At 42.5% G+C, this 27,923-nt stretch overlaps 1 protein-coding gene across 3 annotated transcripts; it reads left to right on the forward strand.

Annotated features, from left to right (window-relative positions):
• Positions 1 to 880: 880 nt before the first annotated feature.
• LOC135545197 (scavenger receptor class F member 2-like) lies at positions 881 to 27,393 on the forward strand. Of its 3 annotated transcripts, none has more exons than XM_064972836.1 (11): positions 881 to 1,734; positions 4,473 to 4,531; positions 5,994 to 6,095; positions 6,254 to 6,773; positions 7,944 to 8,162; positions 8,622 to 8,750; positions 9,953 to 10,056; positions 11,764 to 11,878; positions 12,302 to 12,426; positions 17,754 to 17,912; positions 23,756 to 27,393. In XM_064972836.1, the coding sequence occupies exons 1-11, from the start codon at positions 1,625 to 1,627 to the stop codon at positions 25,039 to 25,041; spliced, it is 2,928 nt and encodes a 975-aa protein (XP_064828908.1). In that variant the 5' UTR covers positions 881 to 1,624; the 3' UTR covers positions 25,042 to 27,393. The 3 variants fall into 3 exon arrangements, with proteins under 3 accessions (XP_064828908.1, XP_064828901.1, XP_064828912.1); XM_064972829.1 differs by having other exon boundaries at positions 882 to 1,734; positions 17,751 to 17,912; XM_064972840.1 differs by having other exon boundaries at positions 883 to 1,734; positions 12,329 to 12,426; positions 17,751 to 17,912.
• The last annotated feature ends 530 nt before the right edge of the window (positions 27,394 to 27,923 follow it).

Consider the following 27,923-nt stretch of genomic DNA (forward strand, 5'->3'; position numbering starts at 1 on the left):
CTGACGCATGCATATTGATTTTGACGTAATAGGTTCATTTCGACACGTCTTTATTTGGCCAAGACTTTAAGGTGGACTTGGGCGCGCAAGACCATCAATCTGTCCCCTGTCATGAAATCTTGTGGAATAGTGATTTTTTTGTGTAGGCCTAATGTTGCACCTTCAATATCAGGATTTTTTTTTACTACTATTGTATTGAAAAACTATGGCCATATACTAATAACCCACAGTTCTCTCTGTGGTTATTTTGCCAGTTCATTTAATGAAACAGACGGGGGAGCCATTGCTGTGCAAAATTATAGCCTACTGGTATTCTTTCTGTCAAAATCCCATACAATAAAGTTGGCATAAAATATAAAATTGGGGCTATTGATTGGGACTAACGTTCATATTACAAAAATGTCAATAAATACATTTGATACTTGATATAATTACTCTTATTCTTATAAAATTGGTATTTGTATTACTCTCTAATTTGTCTATTTTATATTAAAGAAGTACGTGTATTGGTGTCCCAATTTGCCAGTGTCGACAGCGAAAAATTGATCTTAGGACAATCATCCATTCTGTGTTTAATATTTAAAAAAATATATGTTATATATTTTTTTATAGTGTAATAGAGTTCTTAACCTGTTTAAAATTGCTTAATTTGGGGGGGCAGAAAATGTCCCACTTTACCAATACTCACCCTATTATTAGTAGTAGTAAGTAGTAGCAGTAGTAGTAGTAGGCCTATGTATTATATTTAATATTTTGAGGAAAGGTTGGCATTGAATAACGAGACCTAGGCCTATATGACATTGTCCCCATGTGGCACACCCACTTTTGTGTGTTGCTTATCGCCTCTTTTCTCTGAAAATAAATCCATGTGGCGCACGAAAAGTATGCTCACTTAACTCTGTGTAACTAACTAACTGCAGGCAAGGATAGAGTAACAAATCAGAAAGTGCCTTCCCCCCGCCACTCATGACAGCGCAATAGAAAGAGAAGACAATAACACGTTATTAATCTTTGATTTAAAAGCAACAAAAAAAAAGGAATCTTTGCCTCGACCAGTCGAAAGACTTAGTTTTTACCTATTCCATAGCACTGGGCATAAAACATAATATTTGTGGTCAAGTTATGGTTGGTGGCAATAAGCGGATGCTTTTATTTTCGGAGGAGGATGCCCGTTGGATTCCGCTACTTTCCTGATGCCTCTTTCCTTCTTCCTTATTCTTCTGAAAATGTATGGGATAATGAATGTTTTAATATTACAAATCAGCAATGAAGGAAAGTAATCGTTCGAGGAGATCGAATTGCGTGTTCAAGTTTGGGTTTTATAACTTCTTTGGAACTGTGCTCTGTGTGGTTTGGTGTCGCTACACATTCTTTCAACTCTTGGGTACGTCGATGGCGTAGATGGCGCAGTGCTAAGCCTTTTCTCCCCAATTGGAACCTGGATCATATCTTGAATACTTGGATAAAGCTTCTGAAGTTCCCACAATAACAAAACATTATTTTTTTACCTCCGTGGATTATAAACGCAACCCTGGAGAGCAGAAGAATAGGGGCAATTGTCGTTTTCTGGAGAGGAGGAATGCGGAGAGAAAGAGACATCTAGAAGGATGCTGTTTCTTGTAAAATGGAATTGAAGATCATTATTGAAGTTGTTGTGGTGGTTTGCTCATTTTTTTCTTTGAGTTTTAGCCAAGATCTCAATCCGAAAGGCAGAAATGTATGCAAATTACCAGGGTAAGTATAGCTGCACTGCGGACGCGGAATAACGGGCTTCTGTCGATTAAAAAAAAAGGAGTTGCCTGTCTCTATCGCTCTCAGCGCGATGCAACTACTAGGCTACTTGTTGATTATTCTGGTCAAATTCTGAACTATTGTGATTTGAGTATTGACTACTCACATTGCAAAACTTTGTTTTAGACTCGGTTTCTCTTGCCCTCCACTACCTAAAATAGTTCATTTTTGGTTATTGTGTAGGCGAGTTGGTCATATTTCTTTTCATATGCACTCTCCTTACACAAGGAGGAGTCCATCTGAGGAGCAGCCATCCAGATGCTACCTACATCTGGAACCGTGGGTAATGTTCTATAATTTCACATAGGGGGCGCTTCCAGGCCTTATATATTTAGTGTCACTGGCCTGAAGTCGTGGCATCAGCTATATGGCTGAAAATAACCCCACAAAGTATGGCTGCAGCTACCAGAAACAAAGGCAAGTTGTAGACTGAACTTATAGACAGGGGGTGCATCAAGTAAGCTTAAGCCTACATTTCTTATTCACCAGTTAGCACCTTTACTATGCAGACTGAAAACCACATGTCAAAAGAGGGTCGGTGTAGGACCAGAGTGTGTGAAATCTGTTAACATTTTGGCATTCCATAATAGAGGTCAAAGCCCTTCTGTGGTCTGGCATTATACACATTTAAATGACATTACAAGTAGACCCCTGGGCCCTGCCTGCGCCTGTCCTTACCTTTCGTGTTAGAACGTGATGAAATGTGCCTCAATAGACAATGGTGAGCATGTACAGTGTCTCATGGACAAAACACGTCCTTTGTTGTCAAAGTTGTTGCCCAAATGTCTATAGTTGGTTTGAGGGTCATTACTTTAACATTCAGCATCCATTAGGAGTGTTAGTGCTTACTGTAAACTATTCTCTATCCTTAATCTTCAATGAAATCACACACGTTTACTGTTGGCCCCACTCTCAATTTAAAGTCTCTACCACAATCCTATTCTTAGTGTTTTAACTGGCTTGGATGATTTATTTTTTTGCAGTGCACCACCCATATCATTTTCTTTCGTTTGTGCATTTTGTTTAATCTCTTTACTGGGTTCACTGCTCAAAGGAAGAATATAGGGAAGTAGTTGTTCATTTATCATTGCTGCTTAGCACTTCCTATCTGTGTCCTCGTTGACTGTAGTGGGGCCACTGACAACATTAACAACGTTGGTTCACACATCATTGTTTGTCAGTATTCAATGCATCACAAAGTACCATGGGAAAGTGAGAAGAAAAAAAACACAGAAATTGAGAAAAGTTGCTGATTTCTCAACACTGATTTTTTCAGTGTTGAGAAACAAATAATATGTTGTTGACTGAAGTGTTCAGTACTAGAACACTGTTCAAAGTGCCAAATGTAACAGTACTGTGGCCGATAACGTTTATAGGCTAATTTGAGTAACAAAAGACAAATGTGGGTCCTGCTTTGATAATGAGGGACCAATGTGAGTCCTGCTTTATCTCAAAGCGTCACATTTGTTACGCAATGAACATAATGTGTTCTTTTCCAGAGTTGTGATGGATTGAGCTGTATGTCAAAGGTCAGGTGGGGTCATCTAAAATCGCAGATGCCACTGACCACATTGGAAATGCTTCACTGAAAGGAGATTTGATTAATACCTTACAAACAGCTTCTTGTGAGATATAAATAAACCAACACAGCTTTTTATCCATGTATTAGCTCATTCTTGCATCTTTAGACCCAATCCAGAATAGTAGGCCTAAATAAGACCAGTATCCATTAGACTCTCCCTCTATGTGACAGACACAGGTCTGAGACAAAACAGAGAGGCTGAGATAGTTTTTTTAACAAATGGCAGGTTTTAGAGGAGAAAAACAGCGCATGTGTGTGTCTGTGTGCACGTCTGCTTCTGAAGGCAGAATTCCGCCCCCAACACTTTAGAGGAAGTAAAAGTGTGGCGGGGGCCTCTGAGAGGTCAGTGGTGTGGGAGGAAGAAGAGAAGCATCTGTCCTTTCCTGACAGAGCAGTGTGGAGAGGAGAAGAGAGCAGAGTGGAGGGGATCTAGCTTTGCTTCAAACAAGACCGCCAAAGACTGCCTCTCTAAACTCACTCCCCACTCCTCACTCCTTCCTGGCTAGACGTGGGGTCATCTTTAAACAGTATTTGTGTTCTTTCTGATACCAAAGTTGTGCTTGATTGAGACTGACTGACACACTGGATCAATGGGATAGTCCCAAAAGTGCAAAACATCACCCTTCAGGTACGCCTGGTAGGTTCAATCACACATTAAAGTATTTGAAAGAAAACATTGTTTTTGAACTGTGGTTGTAGCTAGCTAGCTATTGCTAGAGTTGCTCTTCTATAGTCTCCATGGGTTAGCACTTCAGAGGCTACTATTGTTCTGACTGTTGACTGCTGACAGGCCAGGCAGGAGAGGTCGAGTTGAAGGGGCTTTGGAGAGAAGGATGTTTATGTGAGAAGTGTGTTATTCATTTTTACCCATTTCTTTGCACATGGAAAGCATATGGAGAAAGTCAGAACAAACGCTGCGCAGACATTTAGGATTTTCAGCGTTTGCCACACGAAGGACAAGTGTGAGGACTGAGGAGATGACAGGATAGTAGTGGTTGTGCAGGGTGGTGGCATGTTGTTATATTCCAGGGTCTGTTTAAGTTTCCTTGCTTATTTTCTTCCTCTCTGACACTCTCGTATTTCCTCTCCTCTCTGTCAGGTCACCAGGCGTTGTGTGCTGCAGCGGGTGGGGGCAGATAGGAGAGGAGTGTTTGACACGTATGTATACAGCATATCAACATCATAGCACAGTATTTTCATATGTACAGTTGAAGTCGGAAGTTTACATACACTTACGTTGGAGTCATTAAAACCCGTTCTTCCACCACTCCACACATTTCTTGTTAACAAACTATAGTTTTGACAAGTCGGTTAGCACATCTACTTTATGCATGACACAAGTAATTATTCCAACAACTGTTTACAGACAGATTATTTGACTTATAATTCACTGTATCACAATTCCAGTTGGTCAGAAGTTTACATACACTAAGTTGACTGTGCCCTTAAACAGCTTGGAAAATTACAGAAAATAATGTCATGGCTTTAGAAGCCTCTGAAAGGATAATTGGCATCTTTTGAGTCAATTGGAGGTGTTACCTGTGGATGTATTTCAAGGCCTCCCTTCAAACTCAATGCCTCTTTGCTTGACACGATGTGAAAATCAAAAGAAATCAGCAAAGACCTCAGAAAAAAAATTGTAGACCTCCACAAGTCTGGTTCATCCTTGGGAGCTATTTCCAAACGCCTGAAGGTACCACGTTCATCTGTACAAACAATCGTACGGAAGCGTATAAACACCATGGGACCACGCAGCCGTCATACCACTCAGGAAGGAGACGCATTCTGTCTCCTAGAGATGAACGTACTTTGGTGCAAAACGTGCAAATCATTCTTATGAAGATGCTTGAGGAAACAGTTACAAAAGTATCTATATCCACAGTAAAACAAGTCCTATATCGACATAACCTGAAAAGCCGCTCAGCAAGAAAAAAGCCACTGCTCCAAAACTGTCATAAAAAAGCCTGAATACGGTTTGCAATTGCACATGGCTACAAGGATCTTACTTTTTGGAGAATACTTTAAGGACAACAAAGTCAATGTATTGGAGTGGCCATCACAAAGCCCCGACCTCAATCCTATTGAATATTTATGGGCAGAACTGAAAAAGCGTGTGCAAGCAAGGAGGCCTTCAAACCTGACTCAGTTACACAACCTCTGTCAGGAGGAATGGGCCAAAATTAGCCCAACTTATTGTGTAAGCTTGTGGAAGGCTAAAACCGAAACGTTTGACCCAAGTTAAACAATTTAAAGACAATGTTACCAAATACTAATTGAGTGTAGGTAAACACTGGGAATGTGATGAAATAAATAAAAGCTGAAATAAATCATTCTCTACTATTATTTTGACATTTCACATTCTTAAAATAAAGTGGTAATCCTAACTGACCTAAGACAGGGAATTTTTGCTAGGATTAAATGTCAGGAATTGTGCTAAGGTGTATGTCAATTTCTGACTTCGACTGTACATGTTTATATCACTTAGGGCCTGTTTCCTGGACAGAGATTAAGCTTAGTCCTGGACTAAAAAACAATTTCAATGGAGGTTCTCGGTTTGGTGAAACCAGCCCTCAATGTTTAATATGTGGACATGTAGTGATTCAGTACATCCTCCTCCTAGCTCTCTGTGAAGGCAACTTCACCTGTAAGGAAAATGAGGTATGCGTTAGGCCCAATGAATGCCGCTGTCGCCATGGATACTTCGGAGCCAGTTGTGATACAAGTAAGCACCTTGTTTTTCGGACACATCTCACACGTCCTGTCCTAAAACATCAGAAAGGACATATTCACCTAGATATAAGGCATCAAAGAAATGTTTGTGTAATGCTTATGATGTTCTCACCATAATATCCTGATATTACTTCATCCCTCCTTTTTCAGAGTGCCCCACCCAGTTCTGGGGCCCAGACTGCAAGGGCAAGTGTCAATGCTTTCCCAACGGCCAGTGTGATGACGTGACGGGCAAGTGCACGTGCAACCCTAACCGCTGGGGGCCCAACTGCGAGAAGCCCTGCCTCTGCCAGAAGGGCAAGTGTGACCAGGACACAGGCACATGCACTTGCCAATATGGCTTTTGGGGCCCTCAGTGTGCAAACAACTGCTACTGCAGTCTCAACTCTGTGTGTGACCAGAACACAGGAAGGTGTAACTGTAGTCCAGGCTGGACGGGGAGGAATTGTGCCATCCAGTGTAACTGTAATAACTCTCCATGCGAGCAGTTCACGGGTCGTTGCCAGTGCCGGGAGAGACTGTGGGGCCCCCGATGCGAGAGGTATTGTCAGTGTGTCCATGGGAAGTGCAACCAGGCGGATGGCTCATGTACCTGCACACCGGGGTACCGGGGAAAGTTCTGCAGGGAACCGTGTCCCGCAGGGTTCTATGGACAGAACTGCAGGAATAGGTGAGGAACCACTGGAGAACATTACTCTGTGTCATTATGACCGAAGATAAGACATTTTTCATCATAGTGTAACAGATGGGAAACTGAAAAGCCCTGGATTCTTATTAACAGGGATTTCTCTTAATTTTTTCCCCAAGGATCTTAATGTTAATGTTTTTTTCCTGATACGCATTATATTGTGGATTTGGAGTTTTGATTAGAAATATGATTTGACATACGCTCCAGCTGATAACCCATAACATATCTTAAAATAATTGTCCAGTGTTTACAGATTTCTATAAAATATGACCTGTAAATAATTACAATATGAGTGAAATGTTAATTAAGTATTTTAAAAATCTGCTTTTCTGTGTTGGAATGGTGTGGCCGTACCCCAAAAACAGAATGGTCTGGTCGTATACCGGTCATAAAAATTATTCATGCGAGTATAGGATTTTTTCATTTTATTTATTTAACCTTTATTTATTTAGGCAAGTCGGTTAAGAACAAATTCTTATTTACAATGACAGCCTACACCGGCAATGCTGGGCAAATTGTGCGCCACCCTATGGGACTCCCAATAACAGACAGTTGTGATACAGCCTGGATTTTAACCAGAGTGTCTGTAGGGACACCTCTAATACCGAGATGCAGTGCCTTAGACTGCTCTGCCGCTCGAGAGCACGGGAAGAGTCAACAGCATTATTTGGGTATGAATTAATAGAATATACATTTTTAAAAGTGAGATTTTCACTGGACAGTTATTACTTTAAATATGATCGGTAAAAGTGTATTGGGGCGATACTGTGGTATTGGTATTCACAGTATCTCATAATAATCATCCAATATGCTGAAGCCATTCAGGTTAAGTGATTTACCTTGCTCAAAGTCTGCAGAACTCATGTTATACATGAGCTGCTACATAGCCGCTTTCCCACACTTCTCTGACCTCTATGTCATAGATGTTATAAGAAAAGGCAGTCCTGGAAATGTATATACAGGGCCCGCTAAACTGTGTAGATACCAACACAAAGATTCGCTATGAAAATGTTACCAAATAGTTTTGCTGTCAATAGGCCAGGTCAGAAGTAGTACACCATAGGGAATATTATGTTCATTTGGTGTCGTTTTGTGGGCAAATGTCTCAACCACCATCCTGATGCTCTCTCTCCCTTCATGTCCTGACTCCAGGTGTGGCCATTGTAAAGGCCAGCAGCCCTGTAAGATAACAGAGGGGAGGTGTGTGACCTGTGAGAGGGGCTGGAATGGGACCAAGTGTGATCAGATGTGCCTGCCAGGCTTCTTCGGAGAGAACTGCCTGGATGTGTGTCCCCCGTGTAAAGATGGCCACTTCTGCAACCGCATCGATGGAAAGTGCTCCCACTGCAACCCCGGCTGGATCGGGGACAGGTGAGAGAATGGAATGGAAACACACATACACCCACATAAACACCTTTTTTTGCTTCTACCTGGTAGGTTGTTGCACTCACCTGGTGTCCCAGGTCTGAATCAGTCCCAGATTTGAAGGAGAGGATGAAAACTAGGAGTGTTTTGGCCCCTCCAGGACCGACATTGAACAGCCCTGCTCTAGTACAACACTTGAAATCATAACTTCAAACAAAGACTTACAGTTATGCTAATATACACTTGAATACAAAAGCTAGAGAATATGTAAATTGTTGTCTACTTTTCAGCATGTCAAAATGTAATTTACATAGATACTGCATTATAATTACTATCTAAATACCTGAACTTGTACTGGCACATGCTTTCATGTTGTGCTAATGGTTCTGAGACATGACTCACAGCTGATGTGACAATGATCATAATAAACAACATTCATTCCTGTTTTGTCTCCCTGGTCGGTAGGTGTGAGGTGCGCTGTCCCAACGGGACTTACGGGGATAACTGTGAGAATGACTGCAGCCACTGTTTTAACGGCGTTTGTCACATTGCTACCGGAGAGTGCCTCTGTGAGCCGGGATTTTACGGGACCTAGTGAGTCAGACCTTTCACCAAAACATCTTAATGTTTACGCTTCCCTTCATGGCTACAATACCCAGAGAGCAGTGGCGGTCAGTGCCATTTAAGATGAGGGAGGACGATTTTTTTAATGAACATGGCCTTATTTCTATTGCAGCATATTGGATGACTATCATTCATACTCCATTCACTCAGCTCATTGCAGCATTGACAGGTTTAGGCTACTACATGATACTAACATTTTCCCTAAACCCATCATGAGGTTGCTACAACCTAGCCTATGAATGAAAGTTTACAATTTAGTTGCAAAGGTCGAGAGAAATTTGAGTAAGCAAGGTGACAGACATTGACACATTCAATACCGCCTTGCACAATCTTGCCTGCATCTAGCTGATCAAGGGTGTTAATCATTAGTCAAACACTTGCAGACAAGAATTTCTATTGGACAAATTCCGGTATGTTGTGCACAAATAATGCATTAGTAAACCCGCTATGATCATGCAGTACAGTGTACAGTTAGCAAGCAGTGTACCAGTTACACTGGCGGGCCCCGTGGCAATAAATTAATAAAACCAAAAGTTTACCTTGACTTGGAAGAGTTCCGGTGTTGCATAACCAGATAGGTAACATAGCATCCCTCTCTTTTTGAGCCGGGTGTTTGAGTAGGCTAAACTAGCAAGCTGTATTTTACTAGCCAAGTAAGTGAAAGTGAAATAAATATGGCTAGCTCCTTCACTCCCTCACTTTTTCTCTCTTGCTTCTCCTTCATTTATGAAGAAATTCATTTGTAAAAAACTGTTCAACTATTGCCTTTCTCTCTCTTTGAGTCAACTACTTACCACATTGTATGCACTGCAGTGCTAGCTAGCTGTAGCTTATGCTTTCAGTATTAGATTCATTGTCTGATCCTTTGATTGGGTGGACAGCATGTCAATTCATGCTGCAAGAGCTCTGATATGTTGGTAGACATCCTCTGGAAGTTGTCATAATTACTGTGTAAGTCTATGGAATAGGGTGAGAACCACAAGCCTCCTATGTTTTGTATTGAAGTCAATGTACCCAGATGAGGATGGAAACTTGCTGTCCTCCGGCAATGTGCAAATCAATGTGCTTTAATAGATTATTTGGTGACGTGAATATATTTATTATAGTTTTATCGCATGGACACATCGCATGGACACAGTAACTAAGTTGTTAGTGTCTTCTCTTTCTTCCAGCTGCAATATGACGTGTCAGATGGGTCAGTATGGAGTGAACTGTGCCCAGACCTGCTCCTGTCACGACAAGAACTGCAACCCAATGTCTGGGGCCTGCAACCTACGTAAGGAAACCAACCCACTCTCTTTCCTTAGTCACACACACATGTGCACATACACGCGCGCGCGCACACACACACACACACACACACACACACACACACACACACACACACACACACACACACACACACACACACACACACACACACACACACACACACACACACACACACACAGAGAGAGAGAGAGACAGAGACACACATATACACCCTGCAACCTGCAAACTACTCTCTTTATTACCACATTCACTTCTACAGATCTGGGTGAATGTTAGGTCACTGTTTTTGAAGCCAGCCACACTGCAAGACCTAAAATGTAGATGTAAAAATACATTCTTAGCAGAGTACTTGCGGCATCAAACCGTGGTGCTTCTAGTGATAAAGACGTTTTTATATTTTGGAAAGAAAGGCACAACATAAAGAAAACACACCCCTGCATGAAACCATAGGGAACATATCAAATGTGTGCACTGCACATGAAGGTCCCAAACCCCTTGCTTGTACTGTTTGACTAAATAGCCAGTTGATAGCGGTCATGGAGACAAGTTCGTCCTAAATGGCACCCTATTCCCTATATAATGTACTACTTTTGACCAGAGCCTTATGGGGGAGACAATGAGCACTAGCACACATGTCAATTCAGGTCAATGTAGTAGTTGAGCCTAATGGTGTTTCCAGACTGCCTGGTCTCCTTTTTTACTTCTGTGTTTGTTGGCCCTGTTCCTGTCCTGCTGGAGAGAGAGAAAAGAGGAAGAGGAAGAGAGAGCTGGAGGAAGAAAAGAGAAGGGATGGAGGGAGGAGAGCAGCTTGAGGAAACAGGGTTACCAAATGGACATGTTGGGAAGCAGTGATGATGTCACCAGGTCAGGCCTTTGGGCTCTGCCAGGCTAGTCCCTTCCTTTTTCCAGCTGTGAACACAGAGGCCTTACATGCCACACCCAGGCCACACTTCCATTCATCCACAGCCTCTATGACAGAAGAGGGGTGTAGAGGGCCAGGGGTCAGCAGTATTTATCTATCTGCTAACTTATAGGTTATCTCACTGATGGCGTCATCTGGCTGCACAGTGCATGTATACTGTGGAAATTAAGGGTGCGTCTGAAATGGCATCCTATTCCGTTTGCAGTGCACTGCTTTTGATTAGGACCCATAAGGCTCTGGTTAACAGTATAGTGCTCTATGTAGGGAATAGTGTGCCATTTCGGTCACACACTGAGAGATGCTTATGCAACAGATGGACTGCTGTTCTGTTTAAGTGCATCCAGCTTAGAAAGGGAGGGGTGCTAATAAATCATCAATGAATTATGGCGATATAGGGAGTGTAGTAGAGGAGTGAGAGAAAAGTGAAAAGATGGGGTCTGACAGATATTTCAGAAGTAGAATCCACAACAGGAGATAGATAATGCGGGTGGCAATTTAATAGATGGAAGTCAATTTGTCTGTTCCACATTGTCGATAATTTGGATATCTCTATCTCTTCAATTCCCACTTTAACGATAGGCCTACAGTATTTCCACAGTGTGGAGGGTCAACACAGTGCAGGACAGATTGATTTTCAGCTCCAGAGTTCTGATTCTGGGAGTTCAGGGAGTTCTGACAGAGAGTAACGTTAGTTGGTACCAGATATACAAATGGCTCTGGTTGGCACTGGCAGTCTGCACCAGTGTGGCACACCCAAAAATCCCTGCTTGTGTCTGTCTGCTGTTTCAGAGCCCAACCAGCGGATGGGAGTGATCGCGGCAGGAACCCTGGTCTCTTTTCTGCTCATTGTCCTCCTCTCGCTGCTTTGCTGCTGCTGCCTCTGCCGAAATAAAGATGACCACAAGTGAGTGACAGACACGGGCCTGGTGTGGTGCGAGGGATGGGATTTGTTGGAAGGGAAGAGTGGGCCATTTGCCTTCCTTGCTAGTAGCTCATGCAGATGGCTCTATCCTTTGAAGTAGTTTTTTGCTCTTTTATCTTATATCTGGGTCCCTGTTATAAGTTACAATAAGGGCCTAAGGTCTTTCCTGGTTAGTTCACATGGTGAGGAAGAATGGCAGGCCCTGCATAGCATATCATTTGTAGCCAAATCAAAAATGGGTCAGTATGATATTGTGTGTGGTCTTTTTCTTCACGTGGTCAATGAAATGTTGCTTGTACTGCAAGCGTGTCAATGCAGATGAACATTACCCACATTTCAATCAGTTTGTGGTGTTTCGAAATTTAGTATGTTTTCCATGGCGTCACCCCTCCCTCTTTCCCTCAGTCCTGACCAAGACAACTCTACCAACAGCAAAAAAGCCAAGCGGATCCTGTGTGGAAGATTCAGCCGAATCAGCACCAAACTCCCCCAGATCCCACTGAGACGACAGAAGCTGCCCAAAGTAGTCGGTAAGCACCAATCCCTCCTCCCCATAGTCTACCGCCTCAACCATGCCAAGACAGAGCCTGCATCCTAAATGGCATCCTACTCCCTAAATAATTCACTACTTTTGACCAGAGCCCTATGGGCCCTAGTTAAAAGTAGTTCACTATATAGGGAATAGAAGGTGTCATTCGGGATCTAGCCTCAGCCACTTTCTTCAATACGATACTCTCTTGTTTGTTTGTGTATATACTCCATGTGTCTCTAGATGATCCCATAGTTTCTGTGTCATAATCTTTGCATGCCTCTTTTAACTCTTCAGCAAGAGGGAGAGAGCGTTTTCATTTGACCTTTGCTCTGTGATACTTCTCTCTGCGACTCTCTGTGGAGTGGTTTTCAGACAATGAATAGGGTTGAAAAGTGTACTGCGGCTGCCAAATGGGTATGGGGTTTCATCTGAGAGGAATGCACTGGTTGCAGGGCTTATTATTCTTGGCACCCTTAAATACCATGTGTTCATATTATTACAACCCTAAACAGGCCCTTCTCTTTTTTTCTCTCTTTTCTTTACTCATTTCCCTCCTTCCCTCCTTCCTAAGAAAGTGAGTTGAGTTCCTACTCTGCTGGGCTGAAGGCAGTGTTATTACGAGAGAATGGGTCAGTGTAGTGGTGTGGTGCTCGGGAGGTCTGAGTGGTGTTGAGTGATACTTTATCAAAGGCTGCTCTGTTTGTGTCAACGTGGATGGAAGAGGAGGGAGAGTAGCTCCTGTCTGTCTGTGTGGAGGGAGGGAGGGAGGGAGGGAGGGAGGGAGGGAGGGAGGGAGGGAGGGGGAGGGAGGGAGGGAGGGAGGGAGGGAGGGAGGGAGGGAGGGAGGGGGAAGGAAGTGGAGGAAGGTCTCGTGGTCTGGGATAGGATTGTCTGTCAGGACCCATCTCAAGTCAACTTAAAGGATATTACACGTTGCCTACATACTGAAGAACTCTCCTTTGTCTACCCAGATGCCTTCTGGAATCCCTAGAAATGTCAAACACGGCCACATTCTGTGCCATTCCGCTTTGTCTCTGCTATGTAAGAGTTAAATTGAATCATGGCTATCTAGACTGGTTCTGAATGCATGGATGGAAGAGCTCTGACAGTGCTCTGACTAAATTTTGGAATTAAGAAAGGGATATATTGTAGTTACCTTTACCAATTAAGATCAGTGATGGGGAAGGAGTTAAAAAGCGGTGACCTTGTTTCTTTCCTCTTTCACAACGAACTTCCTCAGCTGATTATTTCAGCTAGCAGCGGTCTTCATTGTGCCTGCGTAGAAACACACACGGGAACAGTATTGTCTTTGTCGTCCAGTTATCATGGGACATTTTAAGATCATTTTGCACAAACACTCTCAAAGTTTACTGTAACTTATAAACAATCCGCCAGAGGCAACAGATTTTTTTGTTAAAAGTCTATGCGTATGACCTTTTAAACAAACAAGCCCTTTCATTATTTTTTGCACAAAGCATATCGTGCCATGTCTGGGTTGCGATCAAGCAAATCAAGGAGAACAAACTACCACTTTGGGAATTTGGAGAGAGTAGAATAGAGTTTTTGGTTCAAACCAAAACCAATTCTTTCTAAGTTTTCATGACATGACAACACACAGCTATAAAATGACAACTGACTGAATTTAAGTATATACTTTGGAGTCCTTCTCCCAGTGTTATAGACTCTCTTGTTCATAAGGAGAGATAAACTGGTCAGCTTCTCTCTCTCTCTCTTTCTCTCTCTCGCTCTCTCCCTCCATCTCGAGAGCCAGGACGCTCTGCTCTGCTTTGCTTTCCCCATTGCCTGCCCACAGAAGCGTGGCCTGCCTGCCAGCGTTTTGAAACTCTACCCTCCCTGGGGCGCCGTCAGTCCCTTCAACATTCCACAGGAGGCCCACTGGACTCGAAACAGGAAGTGGCCAAATTTACCCCAGCCCGTGTCAGACCTATGATTTACCCACACTGTGGTCAACACACAACAACAGATGTGGCAAGACAAAAGGAAAGATGAAAAAGAGGAGGAATAGGAGGGAGGAAGAAAACCTTTATGCTGTCTTTACACAAACACTCAACCGTTCCAAGACAAATGTAAAGAGAAACAGAGGGAGGAAGAATATGAGGAAGAGGAAGATGAAGAGGAGGTGGAGGGGGGAAGAAAATATTTATGGTGTCTTTACCCAAACTCTCACCCAATCCAAGACAAATGTAAAGAGAAACTGAGGGAGGAGGAATAGGAGGAAGAGGAAGAGGAGGAGGAGGGAGGAATTAAACAATTGCTCTGTCTTTTGCATAGCTCATATAGCTCCTCCGCTCCTTCATACATAAACGTTCTCCCATCCCCCCTCCTCTTCTAAAACCTCTACACTGCTTATAGTTTGTCATTCCATTCTAAGCATATTTATTCCACGCCCTATACTATAGTTAGCTATCTCACGCTCGGCTGGCTGCCTTCCCCCATTTCCATTCCGTAGTCCTCTGTGTGTGTGTGTGTGTCACAAATGGTACCCTATTCACTATACTATATAGTGCACTACTTTTGGGCTCTGGTCAAAAGTAGTACACTATATAATAGGGGATAGAGTGCCATTTGGGATGCATGGGCATGTCCGAATGCTTTCCTGTGAAAAGTGATGTGGAGCGGGACCACCTGCTCCAGTGTAGCTGGCCTCACAGGCAGCTATGATAGGCCTGTACAGCTGGGGTTCATCAGAAATGCACAGTTGTCCAATGGGCTCTGTAGGCTGAGCTTTGGGCTTTCGCTGCTGCCCTGTCTCTCTCGGAAAAATCCATCCGGCTCCAGACTTTTAGTCTGGTGTGAACATTCGAGCACAGCAGTTGTTCACTGTATCATGAAAGAGAATGTATGGAATAAAGAGCCAGTTGGTTAGTTGGTCAATTGAGGTTACTTACAGTAGGCCCTATGCTATACCTATTGGACACTGCATCAGTACTGACTAATATAGTCTTGCACAGACATTGGTTAAGTCAACTGGGACATTCTGCTATTGTACCTCCATGGCATAGGAGTCGTCTGTTCATTATACTCTAGCATAGCAGGGCTGTTACAATAGTCGTGAAGTGCATACCGTCCAAACAGAAAGTCTGCCATTTATTTATGTATCTACTTTATTGAATTTGAACAAAAACAATTTCAGCTGGAAGAAAAGCTGCTATGAAAGAATTTCCATGGCCTTTCTTTTCTGTGTCCGTGGATAAATATTTGGATGGGCACTGTTTTTATATTATATTGTTTCTAACGGCTGCCATTGCTACAATCCAACTAATCTACATCAAGTCAATTTCCTTCATTTAATCCCTTCACCATGGCGGCATTATGTAGAGTTCTGAACAAGACTGGGATGTCACCAGATATAATGCCTGGAACAATTTCAGAGGTATGGAGAAATAGACAAATAGTCACTTTCTGCTTGACTCTGCAGTATGCAGGATATCGACATAGTACCCACCATGTTCAGTGGAAATTCCCATCAAAATAGAAAGTCCCCTTGCATCAATCTAATTAACACAATTAAAAGATTCCCACCAAAATCCATCTGTTCAACATCTGAGGTTAACTGCTATCCACCTATGTCACTGTTTGTCAGACCTGGAGACATCCCGAAAACGTACAGTATGTAGTGTCTGAACGGTTTAGCTTACAAGCTAATATGGAAAAGATGAGACTCTCACAAACAAGATGGTGTGGTCCATTTTGCTCTATGACATCCACATAAGACTTGTCTGAAGTTGGTACCGCCGATGTGCCAAATTCTGTCTGTATCATCCAAACCGTACAGACGAATATCACCACTCTATGGAAAGATGAGACTCCCACAAACACGATTCTCCCTTTTGTTCTACGACCTGCACAAGTGTCACAAGACTCACAGGACTGAGGGTAACCCCATACCAGTTAAAACATTTAGTTTTGTTTTAATGTGTAAAAAATATATATAAAAATCCTGAGCTTTCGTATATCTCCGGAATATAGGAGAGACACTTCAAAATCTAAATCCTAATGATGCATTTTTGGACTGTCTGTATTGCCAAGAAAATCTGATACCCACAGGGGTCCTACAATTCTCAAATCTAAAAGCTAAATGATCCATGATATGACCATCTTAAAACAATTCCATATGTTAGCTTAGTAACCCCCCCCCCCCCAAACCCCAAGGCTTAGTTAACAAGTGCTGTGAGAATAATAAAATAATGCTGCTCTTGCATTTACATGTCTCTTGGTACTCATTTAGCTGGAGCTGTACCACACCTGGTTGTGTTGGTGTTAGCAGAGGTCAGTTGTTTTACAGTTTGGGAGATGACATCCATGCCACAACGTTCATACTATAAACTCATAGCACAATAAGGACCACAATGGAAATACGTTGTAAAACTTTTTGGATTTATCCACAATGATTTTAAATGCAGTAAATCCACTTGGGTGGCTGAATTGTGTTTAAAATGGTCAAATAAATCATGTCAAATACATAGAGAGTTGGAGGGGAACTTCCAGCCAAGATAGGATTGAGTTTTAGCTTTGTGTTAGTGGAGAACAAACGGATGGGCTCATGTGTCATCCAGTAGAGGGGGGAGGGTGTAAATTGATGTATCTGATGTGGCTAGTGTCCAGTTAATGCCCAGTCACACACACACACACACACACACACACACACACACACACACACACACACACACACACACACACACACACACACACACACACACACACACACACACACACACACACACACACACAGTCAGTCCTCGGCCAGTTGGGGAAAGGAGAAGAGGAACCACAGACATCCCACACGAACACAGCTGTCCCCAGACTGAAGGGTCAGCAGAATACATCAACATCTAAAGAGGAGGGAGGGAGGGAGGGAGGGAGGGAGGGAGGGAGGGAGGGAGGGAGGGAGGGAGGGAGGGAGGGAGGGAGGGAGGGAGGGAGGGAGGGAGGGAGGGAGGGAGGGAGGGAGGGAGGGAGGGAGGGAGGGAGGGAGGGAGGGAGGGAGAGAGAGTACCTACATTTAGGAAATGGAGCATTCTGTCTATTGGAATGATAACCAAAGGAAAAACTTGAACGTATTTCTCAGTAAATAGCAGTTTGTTCAAGGAATGTAGAATCATGCAGACTGTCACAAAAAAAATCTACATGAAACACTATTGAAACATTCTAGATAACTCAAGCCAGACTGTAGCGTGCCTGACAACATCTACACACTCCACAACATCTCTCTCGATCTGTTGTTCTTGTAAGGTAGTCCTGTCAATCTACTTCTCTCTGACCCCTGCTTCTTTGTGTTTGTTTTCTCTCCCTGTCCCCCAGTAGCCCACCACGACCCGGAAAACACATTCAACTGCAGCTTCATCGAGCCCCCTTCTATAGTTGAGCAGCCCTGCCCTTCCTCCTGGTCCTCCCAGGAGTCTTTCGATTCCTTCGAGGAGGAACCCAGCGATGATGGCCCCGTATACTGTGTACCCCATGAAGGTGAGTCATCACACACACACACACACACACACACACACACACACACACACACACACACACACACACACACACACACACACACACACACACACACACACACACACACACACACACACACACAGAGAGAGAGAGAGAGAGAGAGAGAGAGAGAGAGAGAGAGAGGCACACGGTCAGACACAAACGACAACGGACCTGTCTAAACAATGTGTTCCCCATGAAGGTGAGTCATCAGGAAAGAACAATAAACACTGTGATTAGTCACAGCTACTCCACAAATAAACACATCCAGGCACGTATGGATGCATGCCCATACACATGTACACACACAGATGTTTGAACACACACACACACACACACTTGGAGTGGGATTTGTTTGTCACAAAGTGTAAAGGAAGAATACGTACTAGGATGACTGAGCACTGAGTCACACACTTCTGCAAAACTAATTAGAGCGATATGATAGTTATCCTTACCATGTGCCATCGAGCCCTGTCCCTTGTGTTGATGTGAAACAATGAACAGGAAATATAATGGTAAAGTCATCCAATTCATGAATCTCTCCTTGTAGTTTGGTGGAAAGCATCATGGCTATCAGTTTATATATTATTTAGTTTAGACACCCCCGTGAGTGTATTGTTTTTGGAGGCCTCAACATTTCTTGATATTATTCAAGAAGATAAATATGATGTACACTCATTCTAAATAATGTGAACATGCCCCATATAAGCATCCTTTATCCCTATTGATGCACTAATACTGTATATGAAGAGTTGAATTAAAAACCACTATAAAGTGCCTTCGGAAAGTATTCAGACCCCTTGACTTTTTCCACATTTTGTTACGTTACAGCCTTGTTCTAGAATGGATTAACTAAATAAAAATCATCAGAAACCTACAGACATTACCCCATTATGGCAAAGCAAAAACAGGTTTTTCGATTGCTATGAGACTTGAAATTGAGCTCAACCTTGAGATATTTCTACTTGATTCGAGTCCACCTGTGGTACATGCAACATGATTTGGAAAGGCACACACCTGTCTATATGAGGTCCCAAGAACACAGTGGCCTCCATCATTCTTAAATGGAAGAAGGTTGGAACCACCAAAACTCTTCCTACAGCTAGCCGCCCGGACAAACTGAGCAATCGGGTGAGGAGGGCCTTGGTCAGGGAGGTGACCAAGAACCCAATGGTCTCTCTTACAGACATCTAGAGTTCCTCTATGGAGATGGGACAACCTTCCAGAAGGACAACCATCTCTGCAGTATTCCACCAATAAGGCTTTTATGGTAGAGTGACCAGACTGAAGCCACTCCTCAGTAAAAGACACAGACCATGAGAAAGAAGATTCTCTGGTCTGATGAAACCAAGATTGAACTCTTTGGCCTGAATGCCAAGCATCACGTCTGGAGGAAACCTGGCACTAATCCTATGGTGAAGCATGGTGGTGTCAGCATCATGCTGGGGGGGATGTTTTCAGTGGCAGGGATTGGGAGACTAGTCAGGATCGAGGCAAAGATGAATGGAGCAAAGTACGGAGAGATCCTTGATGAAATCCTGCTCCAGAGCACTCAGGACCTCAGACTGGGGCAAAGGTTTACCTACCTTCCAACAACCTGTTTTGCTTTGCCATTATGGGGTATTGTGTGTAGATTGATGAGGGAAAAAAGTATTTTATACATTTTAGAATATCACTATAACCTAACAAAATTTGGAAAAGGTCAAGGTGTTTAAATACTTTCCGAAGGCACTGCATATTTTCAGAAATGTTGGTAAATTAGCTTTTAATGTTTAAAACCTCTTACAACTACCCCATACTTTTTTCAATTTCTGCCTGAAGACATACCCAAATCTAATTGCCTGTAGCACAGGCCCAGGACCAAGGATGTGCATATTCTGGTTTCATTTGAAAGAAAACACTCTGAAGTTTGTGTAAATGTGAATTGAAGGTAGGAAAATATAACACAATAGATCTGGTTTAGATAATACAATACATTTTTATTGTTGTATCATCATCTTTAAAATGAACAAGACAAAACAAATATTCAGATATGATGATGGGGACAATTTCAGTGAAAACATAAGAGGGCAACAGTACTCGTGCAAAGTTTTAGAATGATAACTTCCAAAATGAGTGTGCTACATGACATTTATCATGAAGTCACCCAGGTGTCCCACACAAGTAGCCCAAATGTACCCAAGTGGCCAAATTGGTGAGGTTATACATTTTGAATGGAATAACTATATAAAAAATACCAAAATGGTATTCTAACACACACCCCCCAAAAATGGAGAAAAAAACATGGAAAAAAATAGAAATATTTACAAAATAACACTTTCAATATTTGGAAGACCCTCAGTCCTCTACACAATATTGTGCTGCTGATGCCAGGTGCCATAGCAGTCTCTTTCTGCTGTAAAGCAGAGGGTCACCAAGCATGTGGTGCAGGTGATGGGGGACTTCATTTTGCAGAGAACACAGCGACGCCTCCATGCTGTGCCCTTTTGGCCCTGAGGCACATCCATGCCCGCAGAAATACATTTGGGCAGATGAACACCACTTGTGGCAGGAGCTGGATGAACCAGCTTCAGTGGGGGATGGACACCTTGGCACTGGGGGCTCCCATTCGGAGTCAGTGTCACTATGAAAGAAAATGTTCAGTTAGAATAGTTTCACATATGAGCCCTGTATCAACAGGTGTAATAAACAGATATATATAGAGTACAGGGAACATAAGGTTGAATATATTATCATAGACCTGCTCGATCTACTGTCTCATTTATATTATGACAGACCAGCTTGATCTACTGTCTATTTCATATTATGACATTTCAGCTAGATCTACTGTCTCTATTATATTATGACAGACCAGCTAGATCTACTGTCTTTATTATATTACAACAGACCATCTGTGTCTACTGTCTACATTTCACTTTGGCCATTGTTGTGGGCCTGCCCTCCCCTCAACAACCTCAAATAGGCTATTTCATGTGGGGGTGGGGTGGGGCTGCAGACACACGCATCTCACATTTCATTACATTACATTTTTATATATTGCTACTAAAATTTAAAAAAATCACAAACACTATTTTATATGATTAATTTCAAACAACGGCATTAGCCTGAGAAGAACTTACCAGTCCAAAACGATGTGCTCTTGCAATGAAACTAGAAAAGTCACGTTTATTGTGTGTATTTACATCGAATCTGTCATCGAAAATGGAATGAGACGAAATTGACGACACAAGCGGTTCACAAAATGTTTCGTGTTAGGCTATAAAAAATGTATCAAACAAAAGACCATTCATTGTGTAACAATGAGCATTAGGATTGCAAACAGAGAAAGATTGTCAAAGGTTAAAAAAAAAATATTTTATTGCAGTTTGTGATTTTGCTGATTTTGCCTCTGCTGGTTGAAATAGTTGTTTTTTATGGGGCTCTATCCTCAGATAATCGCATCGTATTTTTTCGCATAAATCCTTTCTTAAATCTGACAACGCAGTTGGATTAGCAAGATTCTAGGCTTTTGAAACATGTGAGACACTTGTATTTTCATGAATGTTTAATATGACTATTTATGTAGCGATCACCGTATGTTTCATGTATCGAATTTCATCCCGCTAACGAGAGGCTAAACGAGAGGCTAACGAGAGGCTAAAGAAATTATGAAAGAGTGTTTTTTCACTAATAATAATGGCAATAACATATATGTATTTGTTTAAAATCTATTACTTGATGGATTAATTTCAGAGAGACAAAGAATCATGTTTTTTGCAAAATGCTGTATTTCCGCCTCACTTTCAGAGAAATAAGTAGTACTACTAGGTTTTACACAGTCAAATGTATTCAGTGGAGTCATATGAGATCTGTATGTAAAACATTTACTTTTGACATTTTAGTCATTTCGCAGATGCTCTTGTCTAGAGTGACTTACAGTAAGTGCATTCCTCTAAAGATAGCTAGTTGAGACAACATATCTTAGTCAAATATACAGGATATGAACATTCCATTCCTGCTAAACAATCGATATATAAAGTGTCTTGAACAGTGGTGTAGTGGTGCCTGGAGTAGTGTGTTTCTTTTCATTTTACCGCCATTTTTCCAAATGGCACACTGTGTGAAACATTATATTAGAAACAGTGACATACACTATTGTATGACCTAAAATTATAAATCCCATATTGGTCCCCCTTAAGTTAATACTTTGTAGCGCCACCTTTTGCTGCGATTACAGCTGTAAGTCGCTTGGGGTATGTCTCTATCAGCTTTGCACATCGAGAGACTGAAATTTTTTCCCATTCCTCCTTGCAAAACAGCTCGAGCTCAGTGAGGTTGGATGGAGAGCATTTGTGAACAGCAGTTTTCAGTTCTTTCCACAGATTCTCGATTGGATTCAGGTCTGGACTTTGACTTGGCCATTCTAACACCTGGATATGTTTATTTTTGAACCATTCCATTGTAGATTTTGCTTAATGTTTTGGATCATTGTCTTGTTGGAAGACAAATCTCCGTCCCAGTCTCAGGTCTTTTGCAGACTCCATCAGGTTTTCTTCCAGAATGGTCCTGTATTTGGCTCCATCCATCTTCCCATCCATTTTAACCATCTTCCCTGTCCCTGCTGATGAAAAGCAGGCCCAAACCATGATGCTGCCACCACCATGTTTGACAGTGGGTATGGTGTGTTCAGGGTGATGAGCTGTGTTGCTTTTACGCCAAACATAATGTTTTGCATTGTTGCCAAAAAGTTCAATTTTGGTTTCATCTGACCAGAGCACCTTCTTCCACATGTTTGGTGTGTCTCCCAGGTGGCTTTTGGCAAACTTTAAACAACACCTTTTATGAATATCTTTAAGAAATGGCTTTCTTCTTGCCACTCTTCCATAAAGGCCAGATTTGTGCAATATACGACTGATTGTTGTCCTATGGACAGAGTCTCCCACCTCAGCTGTAGATCTCTGCAGTTCATCCAGAGTGATCATGGGCCTCTTGGCTGCATCTCTGATCAGTCTTCTGATTGTATGAGCTGAAAGTTTAGAGGGACGGCCAGGTCTTGGTAGATTTGCAGTGGTCTGATACTCCTTCCATTTCAATATTATCTCTTGCACAGTGCTCCTTGGGATGTTTAAAGCTTGGGAAATCTTTTTGTATCCAAATCCGGCTTTAAACTTCTTCACAACAGTATCTCGGACCTGCCTGGTGTGTTCCTTGTTCTTCATGATGCTCTCTGCGCTTTTAATGGACCTCTGAGACTATCACAGTGCAGGTGCATTTATACGGAGACTTGATTACACACAGGTGGATTGTATTTATCCTCATTAGTCATTTAGGTCAACATTGGATCATTCAGGGATCCTCACTGAACTTCTGGAGAGAGTTTGCTGCACTGAAAGTAAAGGGGCTGAATAATTTTGCACGCCCAATTTTTCAGTTTTTGATTTGTTAAAAAAGTTTGAAATATCCAATAAATGTCGTTCCACTTCATGATTGTGTCCCACTTGTTGTTGATTCTTCACAAAAAAATATGGTTTTATTTATTTATGTTTGAAGCCTGAAATGTGGCAAAAGGTCGCAAAGTTCAAGGGGGCCGAATACTTTCGCAAGGTACTGTACCTGCGTATACCCTCCACTACACCACTGGTCTTGAATACAAAATCTGAGAACAGTCATATTTTACACACACATGAAGGTACTCATAAGCGATAATTTCTGATAAAATAAAAAGTAAAACGTGTGGATTTAGTGTTTTGGAAATAAACTTCATATTCTGACCACCTACGTATGATCACCATTACCATCCAAACTAAACTTGACTCTCATCAATTATATATCTTACTGTCCCATAGAGTCACTGAATGAGAGTAAGGAGAAGCCAGCAGCTGAGAAGCCATCCGCAGCAGCTGTGCCCAGTGAGGACGATGCAGGGGAGTACACCTCTCTGAAAGACACCAGCGCTACCAGCACCACCACCACCAAGCCTCAGGCTGGGGACGGGAGCGAAGCAACCCTGCTCAAGTCCTCTGACAGCGAGGGCTCCACCAGTGGCTCTGAGTCGGCCATTGGGGCCCTCTATGCTCGCATTGCACACCTCTCCAAGAACTCCAAGGACGAAGAGGATGGGGGTGGCAGCACAGTTACAATAGAAGTCAAAGGTAATGGCAAGCCACCGTCCCCGGGATGGAAGACCACCACCAAACCACGCCCGCCAGACCCCTCCACCAAACCGAAGGTGTCATGGATCCATGGGAACACCGGGGGTACCACACCCCCCCAGGTGGAGCAGCTGAACCAGGGGTGTAAGGGGCTGGCAGTGCCCAAGGAGAGGACGACCAGGAGCTCCAGCGACAGCTCAGCCAAGAGTGAAGAGAGGCAGAGGCTGAAGGAGACGTCCAAGGAGAAGAGGAACCAGGAGGGGAAGGGGACGGAGGCCAATGGTTCCCCCAGCAAACACAAGGCCCACCGGCTGGGAAGGTCCAGGGAGGATATTAACCACATGGAGCACATAAATGGAGTGGTGCAGAACGCTCTCAAGAAGATCGGTAACTTCCACAACTCCAACTCTGACAAGAAGGCGGCCGAGAAGGCAGCCTCTGTGGAGAACCCCAAGGAGCCGCCCAAGAGCCCTAAAGTGATCCACCCACACATGAACTCCGAGGCCGCCACACTCCTGGCGGCCCAGCTCAAGGAGAAGACGCAGAGCATCAACCGGAATGAGGGCACCGGCCTGGTAAAGACCAACGGCCTGCCCACCCCAGCCTTCCGGGACCGAGGAGACCGGGAGAAGCCAACTCCTCCGCAGAAGGCCAAGCGGACCACTCCGGCCACCCCAGGCCACCAGAGCTCCAACAAGCCTCTGCTGCCCACCACCACCAGCCTCCAGAAGATGGTGGGCGTGGGGGTCCCCACAAGGGACCCAGCCACCCCCGAGGTCACCCCCAAGAGCCCGGAGAAGCAGGACTTGAACGGCTCCAGGGTGGGAGAGGGTGGTGGTGGAGCAGTGAACGTCACGCCAAAGAAGACCCCCATCAAAAAGCCTCCCAGAAAGAGAGGCAAGGAAGGGACATTGGATAATGCTCTGGAAACTAAGACACCAACAAAGACAGCAATTATGCCACCGCAGATAATCAAATAGACAATTTTTTACTCCGACCTATTGACCAGGGTTTTTTATTGTTACTCACACACATGACAATGGGGAATTAATTACTTTTCTTCCAAAGGAAACATACAAAAGGACTTTGTGGTTTTTCATCAAAGGAATTTATTATGTGTGTGTGTGTGTGTGTGTGTGTTGTGTGTCCGGGACCAGTGGAAAGTAAGTAGAACTTTGTTTAAATTGTGGTTCTTCTCATTGGTGTGGGAGTGTGTTTGTATTATATTGAACTCATATACCTGCAATGTATCAGTTTTACACTTCAAAGTCGGACATAACTGTGGCAGTGGAAGAGTTCTGACAGCGGCAAACAATCATCTTCTATTTTCTTCCATCGATACTATATCCCTCCAATGCCCACCACTATATTTATATAGGAATTTCCGACAATAATTGTAATTTAAAATGTTTTTCCTCAACATTGTATGTGATACAACAATAGAAATGTAATCTATGCAAAGTGAGGTCTCAAGTTGAAACAAGGTACTGAGAATACAAATACAGTATTTGTCTGTTTGATTTAAATTAGCCAGTTTCAACAAGGAACACTCCATAAAGGAGATTGTTGAGTTATTTGTATATTTTTTTGTTGCTATGTTGTCCACAATATAATGTTTTAGCTGAAGTACAGTACATTTGTTCCACAATTTTGTCAGTCACAGTTTATTGACAATGAAATGAGTAATCAATGCAAACTTTTAAGGAAGCACTTGTTTTCATTCCCCTCCTAACAGAGCAATAGCCCTGTATTCTGAAGGCACGCACTATATTACCTGGATATGCTGTAAAAGCACCTAAAAAAAGCTAAGATGCTGTTATGTTCTTTCGTCAAGCCTATTGAACAGCTAGTGTAGATGTCTTAGTCTTAGATTCTTTCCCACTCAATCGTTTTCAGCCTGACTCTTACGCACTAATAAATGTGGGTAGGCAATGTTCCTTATACCAAATGCTTCTGTGCATTGTTTCTGCAGCCATTGTTTTCTAAGAAGCACATAGAGACAGATGTATTGCCACTAGGTCTTTGGCCACTAGAAACAGTCTGTGAGAGGCCTTGGCTTAACTGGTATTTCTCATCATAATGTTTGAATTCCAGATTAAATAGTATACTTACATTTTGATACTTCAATCATTCTTTAACAGTATATTAATCATCCACCTACCTGACAGACAATCTAATCATGTTACATTAGAAGGTTGCCTTTTCCTTAACTTGAATTCCAGTGTGGCTAAGTAGCTGAATAATGCTAGCTAATTAAAGCTAATTGGTTAAAGAGGCCTTATTGAATCAAGGGTAACACTTACCCCGAATGGGATGTACTGTTTAATCAACATTTCATATTGCAATAAGTTTGACTGGTGTTATACATATGATGATTACTACATTACAAGAGGAGGCTCGTAGAAAAGAGTATGGAATATAAATATAACAATTAACCAATCTGCATAATATAAAGTAGTACAAAAGTGGCAGTGGTGTTCAGACCGTGGATTCAGACTTACTGTACATTCCACAGTTTTCAGAGCTATTTGATAGTGCTAAGGAGTTTTTTGGTGCCTTTGATGTTTTTTAAAGTTTTTTTTATGGTACAGCCAGCCTACTCTTTGGCAGTGTTCTTTTTCGACACGTGAAGGTGTTTTTGTATCAGTATAATTGTATATGTTTGTAAGCTGCGCTTATATGAATTATTTTGCTACTTATTTTTGTGTGTGTCAATGAACTGGCTTTCATGTTACATTTGATTGTTTTGTGTCAGGCTCACTGCAGCCACAGTATGAGTATGTACTTTGTAAAGTTGCCCCTGGCTTGTCATTTCCCTTTTTTCTGTTGATGTAGTTGTTTGTTTAACACTTAACTGCATGAAGCAGAGTGAAACTTATCTGGCATTAATAGCTACACAGGAATCTATAGCCTAACTCTCTTTTTCTTATCGACTTTCCCAATTGCTATCATTTTGTCCGTAGGAAATATACAATATCAAAACTTCAAAGGATTATACAGGATGTGCATTATTGTGTTACCACTGTTATTAAGTACATGTAACTAAAACCATATGAGTTGTGTGATTATAAAGTGCCAATTTAAGCAAGCAGAAAACACATCTTTTTATATCTGACTGACTGGCCTCTGCCTGCTTTCACAGGCTACAGTACATATTTTTAAGCAGGGCCTCATAACGCTGCAGAATCATTATCAGTGATATGGTGTATTTGTAACTCATCATTCTGTTTTGTTTGTTTGTCTGATCTGATTTTCAGTTTTTTATTGTCGTTGAATATTTTTTATTTTTTTTTATGTACTTCTTTGAAATAAAAGCGATACATGTAGCTATACGGACATTCTCACCTCTCACATTAATCTGTGAACCTATCCCTCAGTCAACCTTTTGCGTGCTAAAATATTATCATTACCATCCCACAAACATCACACAGTGGCCCTAGAGTATTGATTTCAGAACCAGACATATAGCTCCCTTCCCCCATCTGTAGCCTAAAACCATCCATCCTCTTAGCAATAATTGATATTTTACAGTTTCCGGTGACTTCTGGCTGCCTCTCTCCTGGAGACAAAGAGGATACAGAGACTTTTTCACAGTCACACTTGATCATCAAAGAGGCAGAAGAGCCAGAGGAACCACTGCTGGGCTCCTCCTGAGGGAGACAAGAGCTCCTTTCATGGGGGAAAACAGTGGGAACTCTGTGCTAAGGACCCCAAAGTTAATGCATCATGCGCTGCATATTTGTACTCTTTTGGGGGATAGAAGGGTATATAGCCAGGAGCAAGGCAGAAGGCTGTGCAGGAGTGTATGGATGGATCATGTGGTCGGGTAATTGAATCCAGAAGACCGGGTCATTGACTTGGG

The sequence above is a fragment of the Oncorhynchus masou genome, chromosome 1, assembly GCF_036934945.1.
Source record: "Oncorhynchus masou masou isolate Uvic2021 chromosome 1, UVic_Omas_1.1, whole genome shotgun sequence".
NCBI classification, from domain to species: Eukaryota; Metazoa; Chordata; class Actinopteri; order Salmoniformes; family Salmonidae; genus Oncorhynchus; species Oncorhynchus masou.